Source organism: Mytilus californianus, unplaced genomic scaffold, assembly GCF_021869535.1.
Source record: "Mytilus californianus isolate M0D057914Y unplaced genomic scaffold, xbMytCali1.0.p SCAF_21, whole genome shotgun sequence".
In the NCBI taxonomy this organism is placed as follows: Eukaryota; Metazoa; Mollusca; class Bivalvia; order Mytilida; family Mytilidae; genus Mytilus; species Mytilus californianus.
This window is the reverse complement of record NW_026262670.1, coordinates 7,269,231-7,289,784: the sequence shown is the minus strand read 5'-3', so window position 1 is coordinate 7,289,784 and position 20,554 is coordinate 7,269,231. Positions and strand designations below refer to the sequence as shown.

The 20,554-nt window shown below is 32.4% G+C and overlaps 2 protein-coding genes across 3 annotated transcripts in view; both read right to left on the bottom strand.

The window, feature by feature from the left end:
* Positions 1-20,554, bottom strand: part of LOC127731862 (uncharacterized) — an 897,808-nt gene that overhangs the window by 779,316 nt on the left and 97,938 nt on the right. The gene's annotated exons all lie outside the window — the stretch shown is intronic.
* LOC127731866 (uncharacterized) overlaps positions 15,836-20,554 on the bottom strand; it is a 76,262-nt gene continuing 71,543 nt past the window's right edge. Inside the window, exons 7-9 of the mRNA XM_052240732.1 lie at positions 20,141-20,412; positions 19,405-19,432; positions 15,836-16,947 (exon numbers count right to left, since the gene is read on the bottom strand). Of these exons, the coding sequence (XP_052096692.1) occupies positions 16,529-16,947; positions 19,405-19,432; positions 20,141-20,412 (719 nt within the window). The 3' untranslated portion in view covers positions 15,836-16,528. The remainder of the gene's footprint in view (positions 16,948-19,404; positions 19,433-20,140; positions 20,413-20,554) is intronic.

Genomic DNA, 20,554 nt, shown 5'->3' with positions numbered 1-20,554 from the left:
GAGACAATAAGAAACTTGGTTTGGTGTATTATGAAGGTGATGAAACTGTTTATGTTCCGGCCCATCACGGTAACAGCAAGAAAACTGACTCAGAGTTTGCTAGGACAGCTCCATCTGTACTTAGGAGGATGGAGAACGCATTACAATCAGGTGACAAGACGGCCATGGCTATATATAGAGAAAGTGTTTGTGATCATGCAGTACCTGGAACTCATCAAGGCATTTTGAATGCAAGAAATGTAAAGCAAGTGGAAAATATCGTGAGAAAAGTTAACGAAGATAAGCGAACCAGACAAGATGACATTTATAATTTAAAGATAGATTACGACGAACAATCAATGAGAACTCATCTTGTAAGTTGTTTGGAACAAGGATATCTTATTGAATTTTCTAAGATGTTAGACGTTTCTTCTGACATTCATGTGAATGTACACCAGAGAAAGATTGAATGTATCTGCGTATGTGGGAAGCCCGATTTATACGAAAATATGATAGGATGCGAAGGTAAAAGAGGAAGAGTTACGTGTAGCAAATGGACCCATCAAACTTGTGCAAGAGTTAGTAGTGATTGGTTTTGTGATGAACATAGACAGTGTATTTAACTACATGTATATACATATTTTTAAATTAGAGCAAGAGTACATATATATTGATTAAAGTAGGCTGTGAATAATTTCGCATTTTAATGTTTTATAGTATTGTGTACTGTATATAATTATGTATGTATTTTTACAGTATTTTGTTATGTATATATGTTTACAGTATTTTGTTATGTATATATTTTTACAGTATTTTGTTATGTAAATATATTGTCTTAGTTATATATATATTATCAGAGACATATATGTATTATATGTCTCTGATATTATATATTAGGATATTGAACATTTTACAGTATGTACACACATTTTCTAACGCCAAATTTTTTTTATTCAATATTAACACTTTTACAGTATGTTGACTCACTCAGTTTTTTTTATGAACAAAAGTCTTTTTTTAAAGTATTTTTACGAGAAATCTTGATGAAATTAAAGGATTAAACTTTTTAGATTTGTATTATCATTTGTTTCAATTAGTGTTTTCATTGTTATGTATAATGTGTTTTAATTGTGTATAATTATGTAATAATGTGTAACTGATAACAACGATAATGCAAGCTCATTTTATGCATATTAAAATTAAATATTTTTATCACAAGTTACTTTTGACTCTTCTTGAATGAAATGCAAATGTTTTATAAGCTATGTTGAATTAACTATATATATCCATGTTCATTCAGGACTTTTCATTTTTCATTCAGCACGTCCGAGTTTTGTCACAAACATACAATAGAATTATAAAATATGTGGTATGATTGCCAATGAGACTACTCTCACAAGCAACCAAATGACATAGAAGTTATCAACTATAGGTTACCATAAGACCTTCAACAATGAGCTACATAGTACAACCACTGAAGTACTATGTAATATTAGCGGAATTTTAGGCTCATTCAGATTTTTAATTCTCCGTTCGGGGCCGAGTTTTGACACCCCAACGATATTTTTCGTATGTTTGTTTTAATATTATCATTAATTTGAACTTTTAGTTTCACCTGGGAACAGTATATCTTCCTGGTTTCACATAATCTAAAGTTGATCGATATCCATCGAATATTAAAAACGTTATTAAAGTTAGAATAAGTCCGACCAAAGATTTTCAGGTCCGTTCAGGTCTTTTCTTTTCCCCGTTCAGGTCCAACTTTTGGCATCAAAAAATAGTTTTTTATTTAAAAAAAATAATTTTTAATGAAATATGAATATTAACATTTAATAAAATTTCAACTTGAGGAAATTCCATTGAATAATAAAAAAAATATTGCAATTTGAATAATTTGAGTCGTATATCTTCAGGTCTATTCAGGTCTTTTCAGGTCCACTTTCAGGTCTTTAGTGTAACCCCACAAAGGACCACAATGCGCCACAAAGGAGCACATACACCACAAAGGACCACAATGCACCACAAAGGAGTACAATGCCCCACGAAGGAGCACACACACCACAAAGGACCACAATGCACCACAAAGGAGTACAATGCACCACAAAGGAACACATACACCACAAAGGACCACAATGCACCGCAAAGGACAAAAAACGAAAAGTCCCTAATCGAATGGCAAAACCAAAGGCTCAAACACATCAAACGAATGGATAATCTGTCATTAACCACTGCCATATTCCTGAATTGGTACTTGATTTTTTTGCCTAGTCATATTAATATTTCTAAAAGAAAAAGTCAAATAATTATTTTAAACCATACAATAAATTACGACTACCTAATAATCACATTTTGAAATGAAAATTGGACTAATAAATAATAATTGGAAGTTGATAAAGTATACTTCCGTCTATTTTTGTAGTTGGGGTTGCTATCTCGTGGAATGATAACCTGCATACCCCTTTTAATCAGAAAACATTTTAATATAAAACTTCTCTTTTCTCATCAGTGCAAGGAAAAAAACTTGCTTTTTGAACCCATTTTCCGATAATAATTAACTACCCACGTAAATATATAGCTTGATAAAATCTCTAGATTCATTTTTGTAATGTTCACAACTTTTATAAAAACAATTATATCTAGACATTTGGGAGGACATACTGGAAAAGTTCTTGAATTGTATGTTAATAACTGTTTTTCAACACCTATACTGTAAAAATGCTTTTTGTTCGTACACACAGCCATCGAATTGTGTCTTCAATAGTTATTAGAGTGTAAGAAAAAATTATAAAAAACTCACCTGAAATAAGTCCCAATAAAGATTAAAATGAATATTTTTTTATCATTTTTTGTAATGTATTGACATTTGTTTTTGTTTTTCCTTTTGAATTCTAACCAGAAAATATTGCATAGAATTTCATGTCTGATTTTATATTAAACTTGTGAATAAATGACAAAATTGTTAAAAACATGTCGTTTAAGAACAAAATATTTCGTGTCTTCAAAGGTTGTGCAGATTATATTGTGTTTTAAACATGAAAAGTTAAAAATCAAATGAAGCTAGTAAATTAGTCTAATAAACTATGTCTTGATTCGATTAATTAAATTCTTTGTAATTGTCCACTGCGCGATGCATTGTGGGGTCCAGTCTTCTAAGAGCTCTCCCGTGTACAACTCTTGCCAGATTTTTAAGCAATTGATATCATAGGTTTATATCACCACCACATGTTGGACAAGTTTGAGAATCAGAGCCGGTGATTTTTTTTAAAGAGTTATGTTCCTTGTGAATATTTATTATTCGTAAAATTGCATTGAAAACAATCTCATATGTACAAAAAGAGGGACGAAAGATACCAGAGGTACAGTCAAACTAATAGATCGAAAACAAACTGACAACGTCATGGCCAAAAATAAAAAGACGAACAGACAAATAATAGTACAGATGACACAACATAGAAAAACTAAAGACTAGGCAACACGAACCCCACCAAAAACTGGGGATGATCTCAGGTGCTCCGGAAGGGTAAGCAGATCCTGCTCCACATGTGGCACCCGTCGTGTTGCTTATGTTATTACAAATCCGGTAAATAGTCTTATTCGGTAGGTCACATTCGTGAAAAGGGAAGGGTATTGTAGTACAATTATTGCCAGATTTTTATGAAATTGATATCAAAGGTTTATACAAGTAATCTCTTGGACAAGCTAGAAAATCAGTGCCAATCAACTGTTCTTAAAAAAGTAATACCCCTTTGAAATGTCAATTATGTACAAAATTACATTGTAAGCACTCTCAAGTGTACAATTCGATCTTCTAAAATTATTGTGAAATTGACATCAAAGGATTATTTGAGCAATGTCTCGGACAAGTTCGAAATTCAGTGCCGAACATCTTATTTTATAACAGTAGTGCCTCACAGAAACATCAATAATATCAAAAATTACATTGTAAGCGCTCTCAAGTATACAGTTCTTGCCAGATTTTAATGAAATTGATATCAAAGGTTATGACAGCAATGTCTCAGATAAGTTTGAAAATCAGTGCCAAAGAATTATTTTTAGAGTTATGACCCTTGGACATATTAATTATATGAAAAATTGCAATGTAAGCCTACATTTCTCTTAGATATCTATAAAAAGTTTGAAAGAACACATCAAATTTTTTTTAAGATATTGCCCATGGACAGATAAAATATGTGCAACGCAGGGGACACTGGAACTATGTTCTTTTATTCAATATTTATATATCTTCATGCTAAAAAAAAATTGTGAGGGTCTAATCCTTTTGTTCGTTTTTAACAATAACATATTATATTGCTGTGAATAAGTGACATCTTCAACATGTACAACGACCACAGGCATTTATATTATATTTTTTCTAATCTACATTTTAAACACTCTTTAAAACGTTTATTTTGGATGATTTGCTACTTTGTTAGGTCTGTTAATTAGCTGAGAATTGATCTATCTGAATATTGTACTTTGTAAAAAAAAATAATAAAACTTTAATCAGAAACAGGAACGTCTAAAGTCTTTTAAAGCGTGAAACAACGTATAGACATAAAGATGATTGTATTTGTATGTGTTATCTTGGTGTAATCAGGGGTGTACGGAATTTTACACCGGTGTTGAAAATACATTGTAAAATTTCGTACATCCCTGACAACACCAAGAAAACGAATTTATTTCTTATGAAACTTTCCTTTACTAATTTTTATACCTGGGTATAAAATTGAAAAGTTTAAGGAAGAACTTCCACTTCACAATTAAACACTAGTCTTGCCGCGGACGTTGTCAATTATAATTTTGATACACGTTTTTGTTTGTAAAGGTGGGGAAGAGGATCAAAATTTTTTTTTGTGTTTTACTTTTGAGAAATTGCTTTTGTTTTTAGGAATTTCGGCCAAAAAGTTTGTTTTTTTTGGTATATTTTTTTTTTTGGGGGGGGGGGGGGGGGGGGGGGCATCTTTTTATTTTTGTAAATTTGAAATTTTTTTAATACTTTTTGCATTTCGTTTTTATTTTTTTTTCTCAGTTATTTTATTTTATACTCGAGTCACCGAAACTTCCATTACAAACCCTAACCTGTTGACTTACATTGATTTAATATACGCTAAGCCTTGCTTCATAAGAAATATAAGATATAAGATACTTTATTTATGTTCCGAATTCTTTCTAGCAATACAATTCGCCAATTGTATATTCTACCGCAACACTGTATTCCATTTGAATGGTTGCAAACGGAGACAATAAAAAAAAGCAGATGGAATGTCACAAATTCTTTACTTAAAATAATCCAAAACTAATGAGAAGAGCATTTGGGGTTTTTAGCTCCGATTCCGAAAAAAGAATTATATATGAAAAAATACACAACATATTGTTTATATCTGCAACCAAGTTTTACGAGGTCATTCATTCAGTATGTTTCGAAATTTTGATACGGTCCCTATATTTTTGTAGTCCGTGTAGGTATCGGTGTCGGTGTAAGTGTCAGTGTAGACGACTTTTTGAAAATGTCTAATAGAAGGATTCTATTCAAACATATTGTCAATTTCCTGTTCCGACATACATGTAATATATGCCACTGGACATTAAAATTCCATTCCATCATCATTATCAACTTTGTCAAATATTGCTGCTCATTTCGCGTTTTACAGTTTCTCACTATCTATTCTAGTATTCATGTTAAAAGGCTAACATGAGAAGCAGTATGGTCATTTAAGGGCAATAACTCCAACGGAAGTTGTCTGACAGTTTAAATGTAAACGAATTGTCAGTCGATCTCAACAATCTGAACAATCCTGCCAAAGTCAGATTATCTATAGCGGTTTTCAAGATAATACTAATAGTTGCACTTTACCGTAATGTTCCATTTTTAGCCATGTCAGCCATGTATGTATGTATGTATGTATGTATGTATGTATGTATGTACGAAGATCCCTCCGTGAACGGAGCACCCCTCGATTGCTGCAAGGGTACAGTGGAATCCATGTAACTCCCTATCAGGATTAATGGAGATGCGTCACTAACTTATGTACAACCCACCACCAGGACAATCCCCAACCCAACTCAGAGGGAGTGTTAGGAGACACAGGGAAGCCTGTTATTATGGTGGAGGAAGCCGAAGTACTCGGAGAGAACCACCGGGCTTCTCGGCGGGAACAGACAAACCGAAGAGATTTCTATAGATTGATCTCCAACGCCGGGGCCACTTAGACCAACCGAGGCCCCCAAAGTACCCATTCTAGTTGATGGTTGGTTGGCAAGTGAGGTTATCTGACGAAGTTTTTCAACTACATACTTGAATGGTGATTGTTGCCAACTTTTAATATTAGTAGTTTCAGAGGAGAGGACTTTTGTAAAAGTTAATAAATGACGACAAAACGAACGCCAAAGGATGATCATAGCCGAACTGCGGTGCCCTAGAAGGATGAGTAACTCCTGCTCCACCAGTGGTACTAGCTCATGTAAAATAAGTAAAATTGTTAACAGACGATGACAAAACGGACGCCAAGTGACGATAAAAGCTGAACTGAGGTGACCTGGAAGGACGAGCATCTCCTGCTCCACTAGGGTATCGGGTCCGTTCGCCCTGATTACATGTTCGCACTGGGTCCGTTCGCCCTGAGTTCGTTCGCCCATAGAGTCCGTTCGCCCTGGGTTCGTTCTCCCTACCTTTATTAGATAATATTAATATTAAGGGTATTAAACTTTAATAAACTTATTCAGATATTCATATGGTATAACTTCTCGAAATTCATGAAAACACATGGAAATATTTGAAAGATGATGGCTTGTTTTGGAGCATTAATTGTTCATAATAATAATTCTCACTCATTGATGTAACACTTGTCTCTAATGGATTAATAATAAAAACAACATTTTGTTTTGATAAACAAGTCAGCTAGGAATGAGTAAAATCAATGATGTACGAATTGTAAAACATGAAAAGGATTTATAAGTTCATTTATTATTATACTGCATAAATTTACTGCCTAGAATTATTAAAATTGTTAACAAATATCAATAAAGATAAATACATTGTATTCCAGTATTCTACCAGAGACATAACAATAATTATGAATTTGGTTGCAGCAAAATACAAATATTCGGCGAATTTTTCAACAAACTTTAACATACTCTGTTCATATGATAAGACATTGTGCAACTAGACAACAATAAAAACAAAAAAAAATCAGGGCGAATGGACCCTGGGCGAACAGGTATTAGGGCGAACAGGTACTAGGGCGAACGTGATTCAGGGCGAACGGACCCGGATTCCTCCACTAGCGGCTCATGTAAAATAAGTAAATTGTTAACAGACGACGACACAACGGACGCCAAGTGGTGATCATAGCTGAACTGAGGTGCCCTGGAAGGACGTGCAGGTCCTGCTCCACTAGTGGCTCATGTAAAATAAATAAAATTGTTAACACATTTATTTACTTTACTGTTTATTATGTTAATAACAAACATAAATTAGATATCAGGAATCATAATATGTACATAGTATTGCGAAAATCATATATAAACAGTTGTATGGTAACAATCATATATAAACATAATTATATGGCAAAAATCGTATATAAACATGATTATATGGTAAAAATCATATATATATAAAATAATATATGGTAATATTAACATTATTGATATAATAATATGTACATAGTATTGTGAAAATCATATACTGGGAACAGTATATCTAACAATATATATGTTCCTGATCATATATAAACGTAATTATATGGTAAAAATAACATTATCGAAAATAATCCTAATATGCTAACATTAAAGGCAAAAATAACTTGGCATAGTTTAAAAAAAAAACCCACTGTAAAGGACTTTCTTTGTGCAAAAAGGAGCACAATGCACCACAAAGGAGCACATACACCACAAAGGATCACAATGCACAACAAAGGAGTACAATGCACCACAGAGGAGCACATTCACAACAAAGGACCACAATACACCACAAATGACCACAATGCACCACAAAGGACCACAATGCACCACAAAGGAGTACAAAGCACCACAAAAGAACACATACACCACAAAGGAGGGTTACACTAAAGACCTGAAAAGACCTGAATAGACCTGAAGATATACGACTCAAATTGCAATAACTTTTTTATTATTCAATGGAATTTCCTCAAGTTAGAATTTTATTAAATGTTAATATCCATATTTCATTAAAAAATAAATTTTTAAAATAAAAAACTATTTTTTGATGCCAAAAGTTGGACCTGAACGGGGAAATAAAAAGACCTGAACGGACCTGAAAATCTATGGTCGGACTTATTCTAACTTCAATAACGTTTTTAATATTCGATGGATATCTTTCAACCTTAGATTTTATGAAACTAAAATTTCAAATTAATGATAATACTAAAAAAAAAATATGAAAAATATCGTTGGGGTGTCAAAACTCGGACCTGAACGGAAAATTAAATTACCTGAATTGACTTGAAAATCTGCGGTCAGATTTATTCAAGTTCTTTAACTGTTTTCAATCAATCTCCTTGAAATATGAATTTTGTTATAGGAAAGGTATAATATATCATTGAAATGATAAAAAATTTTATCGAAAAAATAATGGTTGAGTTGCAAAAATCGGACCTTGTCGGGGAAATAAAAGACCTGAAAGGACAAGACCCGAATTGATCATACGGGTAGATGTATTTAAACTGATACAACATTATTTTTCTATTTGTTTTTATTTTAAATAAAATTATATTGAAGAGAACGAATGACTTTATATTTATAAAGGAACATATTTGAATACCAAATACCTTGTTGATGATGAAACCTGGACCTTAAGAGAAAAAAAGAAGATTGCATTTTGCCCGTTGAAATTATTCAAACTAATTCAACTTGCTTAAACTGTATTTATATAAACAGGTCTTAAACTGTTTTATTTATACATTGAAAATAATAGTATTGTTTGCCAATAAACCATATGTAATTTAAAGACGCGCGCGTGTTCGTCGATTGGAATGTTTAATTACATGAACGTGTGCCGGTTGTAATTCACACCTTTTATTGATATTAGGTGATAATTGGATCATTAGTCTAAATACACATTTGATTTTAATATTTTAATTGGATTATCACTATATCTTGTTACACGAACTTAACATTGCTCGGTCACAAATTTAACTATAAACTTTACAAATAAAATATATAAGCATATATCAAATAATTAGTGAATTCAGATCAACGCTCTAACTTTTTATAAATAGTCAATTTTGAATGGTTTTTAGTCAGAATAAAAATATTCAACAAAGTGCTTACAAGTATAGTTACCAACGTTATTATATCAGAATGTCTCTTGCAATTCCATTACCTTTACTAGCTGAACACACCAGACTAACACCATACCGAGACGCTTTGCAGACACAAGACCGAGAGCATGAAGACGATTGGAAATGTGACCAATATCAGTGGATGAATTACGGCAATAATTCAGTGATAATCGGGGACAAAATTTTGGAAAAAAAGTTTTATAAGATAAAACTACCCGGAATGAAGACTAACAACGCTAAAAAGAAAAAAAAAGACAAGTTGGATCTTTAGATTTCAAGCGAACTGCTTATTACTTTAGAGACAATAAGAAACTTGGTTTGGTGTATTATGAAGGTGATGAAACTGTTTATGTTCCGGCCCATCACGGTAACAGCAAGAAAACTGACTCAGAGTTTGCTAGGACAGCTCCATCTGTACTTAGGAGGATGGAGAACGCATTACAATCAGGTGACAAGACGGCCATGGCTATATATAGAGAAAGTGTTTGTGATCATGCAGTACCTGGAACTCATCAAGGCATTTTGAATGCAAGAAATGTAAAGCAAGTGGAAAATATCGTGAGAAAAGTTAACGAAGATAAGCGAACCAGAAAAGATGACATTTATAATTTAAAGATAGATTACGACGAACAATCAATGAGAACTCATCTTGTAAGTTGTTTGGAACAAGGATATCTTATTGAATTTTCTAAGATGTTAGACGTTTCTTCTGACATTCATGTGAATGTACACCAGAGAAAGATTGAATGTATCTGCGTATGTGGGAAGCCCGATTTATACGAAAATATGATAGGATGCGAAGGTAAAAGAGGAAGAGTTACGTGTAGCAAATGGACCCATCAAACTTGTGCAAGAGTTAGTAGTGATTGGTTTTGTGATGAACATAGACAGTGTATTTAACTACATGTATATACATATTTTTAAATTAGAGCAAGAGTACATATATATTGATTAAAGTAGGCTGTGAATAATTTCGCATTTTAATGTTTTATAGTATTGTGTACTGTATATAATTATGTATGTATTTTTACAGTATTTTGTTATGTATATATTTTTACAGTATTTTGTTATGTATATATTTTTACAGTATTTTGTTATGTAAATATATTGTCTTAGTTATATATATATTATCAGAGACATATATGTATTATATGTCTCTGATATTATATATTAGGATATTGAACATTTTACAGTATGTACACACATTTTCTAACGCCAAATTTTTTTTATTCAATATTAACACTTTTACAGTATGTTGACTCACTCAGTTTTTTTTATGAACAAAAGTCTTTTTTTAAAGTATTTTTACGAGAAATCTTGATGAAATTAAAGGATTAAACTTTTTAGATTTGTATTATCATTTGTTTCAATTAGTGTTTTCATTGTTATGTATAATGTGTTTTAATTGTGTATAATTATGTAATAATGTGTAACTGATAACAACGATAATGCAAGCTCATTTTATGCATATTAAAATTAAATATTTTTATCACAAGTTACTTTTGACTCTTCTTGAATGAAATGCAAATGTTTTATAAGCTATGTTGAATTAACTATATATATCCATGTTCATTCAGGACTTTTCATTTTTCATTCAGCACGTCCGAGTTTTGTCACAAACATACAATAGAATTATAAAATATGTGGTATGATTGCCAATGAGACTACTCTCACAAGCAACCAAATGACATAGAAGTTATCAACTATAGGTTACCATAAGACCTTCAACAATGAGCTACATAGTACAACCACTGAAGTACTATGTAATATTAGCGGAATTTTAGGCTCATTCAGATTTTTAATTCTCCGTTCGGGGCCGAGTTTTGACACCCCAACGATATTTTTCGTATATTTGTTTTAATATTATCATTAATTTGAACTTTTAGTTTCACCTGGGAACAGTATATCTTCCTGGTTTCACATAATCTAAAGTTGATCGATATCCATCGAATATTAAAAACGTTATTAAAGTTAGAATAAGTCCGACCATAGATTTTCAGGTCCGTTCAGGTCTTTTCTTTTCCCCGTTCAGGTCCAACTTTTGGCATCAAAAAATAGTTTTTTATTTAAAAAAAATAATTTTTAATGAAATATGAATATTAACATTTAATAAAATTTTAACTTGAGGAAATTCCATTGAATAATAAAAAAAATATTGCAATTTGAATAATTTGAGTCGTATATCTTCAGGTCTATTCAGGTCTTTTCAGGTCCACTTTCAGGTCTTTAGTGTAACCCCACAAAGGACCACAATGCGCCACAAAGGAGCACAAAACACCACAAAGGACCACAATGCACCACAAAGGAGAACAATGCACCACAAAGGAGCACATACACCACAAAGGACCACAATGCACCACAAAGGAGTACAATGCCCCACGAAGGAGCACACACACCACAAAGGACCACAATGCACCACAAAGGAGTACAATGCACCACAAAGGAACACATACACCACAAAGGACCACAATGCACCGCAAAGGACAAAAAACGAAAAGTCCCTAATCGAATGGCAAAACCAAAAGCTCAAACACATCAAACGAATGGATAATCTGTCATTAACCACTGCCATATTCCTGAATTGGTACTTGATTTTTTTGCCTAGTCATATTAATATTTCTAAAAGAAAAAGTCAAATAATTATTTTAAACCATACAATAAATTACGACTACCTAATAATCACATTTTGAAATGAAAATTGGACTAATAAATAATAATTGGAAGTTGATAAAGTATACTTCCGTCTATTTTTGTAGTTGGGGTTGCTATCTCGTGGAATGATAACCTGCATACCCCTTTTAATCAGAAAACATTTTAATATAAAACTTCTCTTTTCTCATCAGTGCAAGGAAAAAAACTTGCTTTTTGAACCCATTTTCCGATAATAATTAACTACCCACGTAAATATATAGCTTGATAAAATCTCTAGATTCATTTTTGTAATGTTCACAACTTTTATAAAAACAATTATATCTAGACATTTGGGAGGACATACTGGAAAAGTTCTTGAATTGTATGTTAATAACTGTTTTTCAACACCTATACTGTAAAAATGCTTTTTGTTCGTACACACAGCCATCGAATTGTGTCTTCAATAGTTATTAGAGTGTAAGAAAAAATTATAAAAAACTCACCTGAAATAAGTCCCAATAAAGATTAAAATGAATATTTTTTTATCATTTTTTGTAATGTATTGACATTTGTTTTTGTTTTTCCTTTTGAATTCTAACCAGAAAATATTGCATAGAATTTCATGTCTGATTTTATATTAAACTTGTGAATAAATGACAAAATTGTTAAAAACATGTCGTTTAAGAACAAAATATTTCGTGTCTTCAAAGGTTGTGCAGATTATATTGTGTTTTAAACATGAAAAGTTAAAAATCAAATGAAGCTAGTAAATTAGTCTAATAAACTATGTCTTGATTCGATTAATTAAATTCTTTGTAATTGTCCACTGCGCGATGCATTGTGGGGTCCAGTCTTCTAAGAGCTCTCCCGTGTACAACTCTTGCCAGATTTTTAAGCAATTGATATCATAGGTTTATATCACCACCACATGTTGGACAAGTTTGAGAATCAGAGCCGGTGATTTTTTTTAAAGAGTTATGTTCCTTGTGAATATTTATTATTCGTAAAATTGCATTGAAAACAATCTCATATGTACAAAAAGAGGGACGAAAGATACCAGAGGTACAGTCAAACTAATAGATCGAAAACAAACTGACAACGTCATGGCCAAAAATAAAAAGACGAACAGACAAATAATAGTACAGATGACACAACATAGAAAAACTAAAGAGTAGGCAACACGAACCCCACCAAAAACTGGGGATGATCTCAGGTGCTCCGGAAGGGTAAGCAGATCCTGCTCCACATGTGGCACCCGTCGTGTTGCTTATGTTATTACAAATCCGGTAAATAGTCTTATTCGGTAGGTCACATTCGTGAAAAGGGAAGGGTATTGTAGTACAATTATTGCCAGATTTTTATGAAATTGATATCAAAGGTTTATACAAGTAATCTCTTGGACAAGCTAGAAAATCAGTGCCAATCAACTGTTCTTAAAAAAGTAATACCCCTTTGAAATGTCAATTATGTACAAAATTACATTGTAAGCACTCTCAAGTGTACAATTCGATCTTCTAAAATTATTGTGAAATTGACATCAAAGGATTATTTGAGCAATGTCTCGGACAAGTTCGAAATTCAGTGCCGAACATCTTATTTTATAACAGTAGTGCCTCACAGAAACATCAATAATATCAAAAATTACATTGTAAGCGCTCTCAAGTATACAGTTCTTGCCAGATTTTAATGAAATTGATATCAAAGGTTATGACAGCAATGTCTCAGATAAGTTTGAAAATCAGTGCCAAAGAATTATTTTTAGAGTTATGACCCTTGGACATATTAATTATATGAAAAATTGCAATGTAAGCCTACATTTCTCTTAGATATCTATAAAAAGTTTGAAAGAACACATCAAATTTTTTTTAAGATATTGCCCTTGGACAGATAAAATATGTGCAACGCAGGGGACACTGGAACTATGTTCTTTTATTCAATATTTATATATCTTTATGCTAAAAAAAATTGTGAGGGTCTAATCCTTTTGTTCGTTTTTAACAATAACATATTATATTGCTGTGAATAAGTGACATCTTCATGTACTAAATATTGCTTGTTTAACAATAATCAGGGATAATTTATGCACCAGAAATAAACAAAATCATAAAAAAAAACAAACAAAAATACCATATAGTCAAACCATATCCCTTGAAAATAAATAGTCACCTTTACTAGTCATTATATTCTTGTTAATTTTTGGAAAGCGCCCATTATATATATGTATACAACATAACAGGAATCTTTAATTACCTTATAAAGTAATTGTATACTTTGTAAATTTTCTGTCACCAACAAAACACAAGTAGTTAGTATCAAAAAAGTTTTTTTCTTAAAGAATAACATTTGTTTTGCATTTAATATACAATTTTTGGTCCTTTTTGCTCTTCTAATACTCTCTTGTGTCATGTGTAGTGCATTGTGCTTCTTTATGCAGAAAGAAGGTGGTTTGCGGTGGGATGTGGAATACCTAACTGTAAACTATCAAATTATTTTCACTCTTATGTTAACAGTTCAGGAAGAACTATTGTTAAAAGAGTTATGTCCCTTGGACATATTAATCATATGACAAAATTGCAATGTAAGCCAACATAATGAGATAAGAAATCCTAATAGGTAAACAGAATCCTGGTGAAAATAACAGTGTTGGGATCCTTAGGGAACGATCATTTCACTTCAAGGGGGTGTTATGGTTTTTTCTAAAAAAAAATTTCTGATCCCAATTTCAAATTTAATGAGAAAAAAAAAAATTACGGTCAAGCAGATGACAAAAAAAAAAAATTCTGAATTTAGATTTTGCCCATACCTTATAGTGTTAAATTTTGACAAAAAATTATTTGATTGATAGCGTCGAAAAACTAAAAAAATATATGTTCTGACTCGGACAAAAAACCATATCTCCCTTGAAGTTAAATGGTTGCTTCCTTGTAAATAAATAGAATGCTAGTGAAATTAACATTATTGGCTGCATATATGTAGCAATATTGTGAACATATACTTATCACATGTTGATATCATGAGTACATAAATAGATGCAAATAACATTCCATTTAAAGAATTTTAGAACATTATATAATTGGTTGTAGGAATATTACCCAAAAATAATGCCTGTCTTATTTGTTATGTATTCAATATGAAGGGGACAATATATAATCTCCATGGAAATGAGATATACAAATGCTAATACAACTGCCTACTACTAAATATTATTGATTAAACTGACCTAATCACAACCCTTAACATGTAAACTATGCAAAGATTTAAAGTCAGTAGACCATCACTGAGGGAAAGAGGAGGGGGAGGAGCCAAATAAGATGTGCCAGTGCTTAAATTACTGCTTACCAAAAATCATTGACCTACCACTATTGGTTCCCCATAAACTGACTTACAACAAATTAATACATTGTTGATTCCGCTGGCACAATCAGCACGCCTTAGTCTTGCTTCTTTTACCTTCATCGAGGCAAGAAAAAAAAATCCAATAAACCACTTGTGTCAATAAATTTCTTTGAACAAACATCACCTCGATTCTAAACGTATTACTACTCAGCAGTGATAGCTGCGGTCATCAATCAATTTCCACAAAAGCATCAATTTACTAACATTGGTAGCGCTTGATTATGTGAACATATTTTTTTTATTGTATCCTACCATTAGCTGTTTGTACATTGAATGGTTTAAAGCTCATCACATTAGTGTTTTAAAAAAGGTCTTTGAAAGATTTCAAAACAGATTTTTTTTTACTAAATGCATAAATTAGTTTTAAATATGTCAACTCTTGTCATTGCACAAATATAATCTTGAAATCAGTTCAAGCTCGTTATTTGCAAGAAACTATTATTTTGTTGATATTTGTATGGATTAAAAGATCACCAACAATTATAATCTGAAATAAGATTTGTAAATATTTTTAACACAAATAAGAGTACTTGGTCAAATAATTTTAACTTTATTTAAATTCACAGCCTTTATATACTGTTAGAGTTATATTTTGTATGGTAAATAACATAAAAATAAGTAAATCTGGTATGATTGCCAATGAGACAACTATAAAACCAATGTTCAAATGAAATGGATGTAAGCAATTTTAGACAACCGTACGGCCTTCAACAATGGGAAAAACCCATTCCGTATAGGCATGAAAAATCATTCATTTGAGAAAACTTAACAGTCTTATTTCAACAAAACAATTTACCAAAAACATTGTATTTGTATAACAATAATCTTGCTGGCTGGCTTGAATTGTCGTCTGATAAATTTTTTTTTAAAAATATTATCAGAAAGATAATTCAAAGTTTAGTGCTTTCAGAGAAGAATATCTGTAAAGGTTATAACAAACCAATTCAAATAACAGGTAATGGATCTGTTGAATGCTCATGAAGTAAATAGTATGAGAGAGGAGAAAGATGTCAAAAGGAATTTGCAACTGTTTTGCTTACAGACCTTCCTAATACCTAAAAATAAAAAATATGGAACAAATGAAATACAAAAGTAACAACTAATAGAAACTTTCAAACAATGAGGCTAAATTATGCACAATATTTTTCACTTCTTTCGCCTATAGTATATTTTCCCTATTCAAACGCACACTTGTTTTGACCATTCTCTTAAGGTGCCTAATTTCAAGCTATTGAACATTTCTTTGACACCTTTCGCTGACTCTGTGGTTTCTGTTCTGATTTGATTTTTGGTTTCTTTTGAATTGCCCCTTTACCTCTCCATTGTTGTGAAACTATAAGGGTGTTCAGATCAACATTCTTTAAAACTTCTTCTAAACAACGTGCACCTCTCCCAATGTTAAATAAAGCCTGCATAAGGACCCGTATTGTAGGTTTGACTAGTTGGTCTTCTCTCCACTTAAATAATACGACCTTATTCTGTTCTGCTAAGTCAGAAGGATTATTACTCTGTATATTTTCCAGGGTAGGAATTGATAGCCCAATTTCAGTGCCAAGTTGGAAAAAAACCTGACCAATTTGTGGAGCTAATGCATCTAGAATCTCATCTGTTGGAATAAAATCCAAGTAATCTGCAGGAATATCTGAAACATTAACTCATTTTATAAAAAAAAAATAAATAACTTTAAAATACTGTTAAGTTCATTGATCTGTGAAAATTTGAATGATATGAGATAAGCAGTACCTTGCTCTTAATGCTTGTCATTCTGATAATTAAGCCCGTCTCATGGTGATAAGGAGTACCTTGTTCTTAATGCTTGTCATTCTGATAATTAAGCCTGTCTCATGGTGATAAGCAGTACCTTGTTCTTAATGCTTGTCATTCTCATAATTAAGCCTGTCTCATGGTGATTAGCAGTACCTTGCTCTTAATGCTTGTCATTCTGATAATTAAGCCTGTCTCATGGTGATAAGTAGTACTTTGCTCTTAATGCTTGTCATTCTGATAATTAAGCCTGTCTCATGGTGAAAAGCAGTACCTTGCTCTTAATGCTTGTCATTCTGATAATTAAGCCTGTCTCATGGTGATAAGTAGTACCTTGCTCTTAATGTTTGTCATTCTGATAATTAAGCCTGTCTCATGGTGATTAGTAGTACCTTGCTCATAATGCTTGTCATTCTGATAATTAAGCCTGTATCATGGTGATAAGCAGTACCTTGCTCTTAATGCTTGTCATTCTGATAATTAAGCCTATATCATGGTGATTAGCAGTACCTTGCTCCTAATGCTTGTCATTCTGATAATTAAGCCTGTCTCATGGTGATAAGCAGTACCTTGCTCTTAATGCTTGTCATTCTGATGATTAAGCCTGTATCATGGTGATAAGCAGTACCTTGCTCTTAATGCTTGTCATTCGGATAATTAAGCCTGTCTCATGGTGATAAGAAGTACCTTGCTCTTAATGTTTGTCATTCTGATAATTAAGCCTATCGCATGGTGATAAGTAGTACCTTGCTCTTAATGCTTGTCATTCTGTTAATTAAGCCTGTCTCATGGTGATAAGCAGTACCTTGTTTTTAATGCTTGTCATTCTGATAATTAGGCCTGTCTCATGGTGATAAGTAGTACCTTGCTCTTAATGCTTGTCAGTCTGATAATTATGCCTGTCTCATGGTGATAAGTAGTACCTTGCTCTTAATGCTTGTCATTCTGATAATTAAGCCTATAGCCCAGTAAATAGAATGAATCTAGTGTTATTTGTGTCTATCACGATATTAGGTTCATATCAACGCGAAACAAACTGGATGCTCTAAAGGGTCTGTGAAGCTTATCTTGGTCTTTATGAATATTCAACAATGGACACTCTCCAACATTGTAGACAAGAATAGAATTCACGACAAACATCTGTTTTGTTGATTTTGTTTTGCTGATCATTTAGTCTGTTTAGTTTCTCTCTATCTTCTTTAGTTTTTGCTCAAAACACACAAGAGAGTAAAAACAATCCTAATCTTTTGGCAGTCATTCCTATAAAGAGTGACAGTCTACTTACTTTATTGGCAACATTTGACTTGTTAGTAGATCTTGTCTTGCTGATCACTTTTGCTTATTTGAGTTTCTATCTATCTATCTATTATAAGTTTCATCATATAAGACAAAACGCCAAAAAAATGGTAAAAAACTGTCATTAAAGGAAAATAACTCGAATAAGAAGTCTGATGATTCTGAACATGTCTACCCTTGTCAGATCTTCTCTGTTAATTATAATAGACAAAACTTGCTTTTTACCCCTTTGTTTGATTTTTAGCCATATCGGCCATCTTGGTTGGCAGTCGGGGTCATCGGACACAGATTTCAAAACTAGATACCCAATTGATGATTGTGACCTAGTTTGGTTATATTTGGCCCTGTAGATTTAGAGAAGATTTTTGAAAAAGTTTACAGCAGACGATGGACGCCAAGTGATAAAAAAAAGCTTACTTGGATCATTGGACCAGGTGAGCTTAAAAGTAAAGCTGTTCACCTTAGGTATGATGTGATCAAGACATAATCTTTCAATCAGTTTAATTGAGGTCTGGAGCTGGAATGTCAGTAACTGCTAGAAGTCCTTTGTTAATTTATGTATCATTGTCATTTTGTTTAGTTTCTTTTGTTACCTATTCTGACATCGGACTCAGACTTCTTTTAAACTGAGTTTTACTGTGAGTATTGTTGTGTGTTTGTTTTTTTCTACATTGGCTAGAGGTATAGGGGGAGGGTTGAGATCTCAAAAAACATATTTAACCCCCCCCCCCCCCCCACACACATTTTTGAGCCTGTCCCAATTCAGGAGCCTCAGGTCTTTCTTAGTCCTGTATGATTTTTAACTTTAGTTACTTTTACATATTTCGGAGTTTAGTATGACGTCCATTATCACTGAACTAGTATACATTTTTGTTTAGGGGCCAGCTGAAACACGCCTCCAAGTGCGGGCTTTTCTCGCTGCATAGAAGACGCATTTGTGGCCTTCGGCTGTTATCGGCTCTTTGGTCGGGTTGTAGTCATTTCGACACATTCCCCATTTTCATTCTCAATTTTATTAGGTGACTGTATTACTAATTACCTGTTTCTGCTTTGATGATTCTTCTTACCTGCAAACAAAAATTAAATATTTGCTTTTATGTATTTACAAAACAAAGATTAAAACCCTATTGACAATGTTCAATATTTGATGTTATATATTTACTGAAACAAACAGAAAAAGTATATCTATTTCATATATTTTGACATACGACAGAGTTATTATGAAATAGACACTTTGTTAGCTTGTTTGTAAGGCAAACGTTGAAATTATAAATGCTAGAATACAACTTGCTCTGCATTAGTCAGTTTGACAACCAATAAGTTTGGTCTTTAGCAGCACTTCCACCGTTTTCTAATTCCTATTCATGAATTTCAATATATTAGATTTCCAAGAATTCTATTACTCTCAAATTGTGCATTCAATGGCTAACATATTGTTATTCTTTGCATGTTTCACGAGAAAGACTATGAATTTCAACAGAAGAGCAAGACCGTCTCACCATTTCAGTGGACAAGAGTTAACCCTAGGTGTTTTGATGGGTTCCTGTTGTTTGCTTGTACTTTGATTACATGTGTAGTGTTACAATTACTCCTGTTTGACTTTACATCTTTTCTTTTTTCCCTTTTACTTTTCTTTACTTTGATTAAAACCTTGGTGTCTTATAATTTTTATTGGAAAATTTCAATACATTTGTCTTTAAAAGGATAATAAAATTAACAATTTTTCATTCAAAGGTGAAATGAAAGAGTATTTTAAAAACTATGTACAAACTTACTTGACACAAAACATGGGTTGATATACCCATGCTGATCAGAGCTTCTGACAAAGTTTTGAAATTGCATTTAGCTTTTATCTCTTTCCACTTTGATAACAGCAAAAATTTGGCAACCTGTATATCTTTAGGATGATTGTATTCGACATCTTTCCATATCCTTACCATTCCAAGATGTGTAACTAATTCATGCATTTGATTTGATTCACAGTGGTTTGAAAAACGCAGAAGTTCAATATCACTTGGTGTCTTGCTCAAAGCATCATCATTTAAACCTGAAATAAACATTGCATAATGATCTTTACCTTCATAACCATCATTAGAACAGAAATACGTCTTATAAAAGCAGAGGATTTTAGGGTGTGCAATTACTCAACAAGCAAAACATGAGGAAAAGTGCTTGAAAAAAGTGCAGAA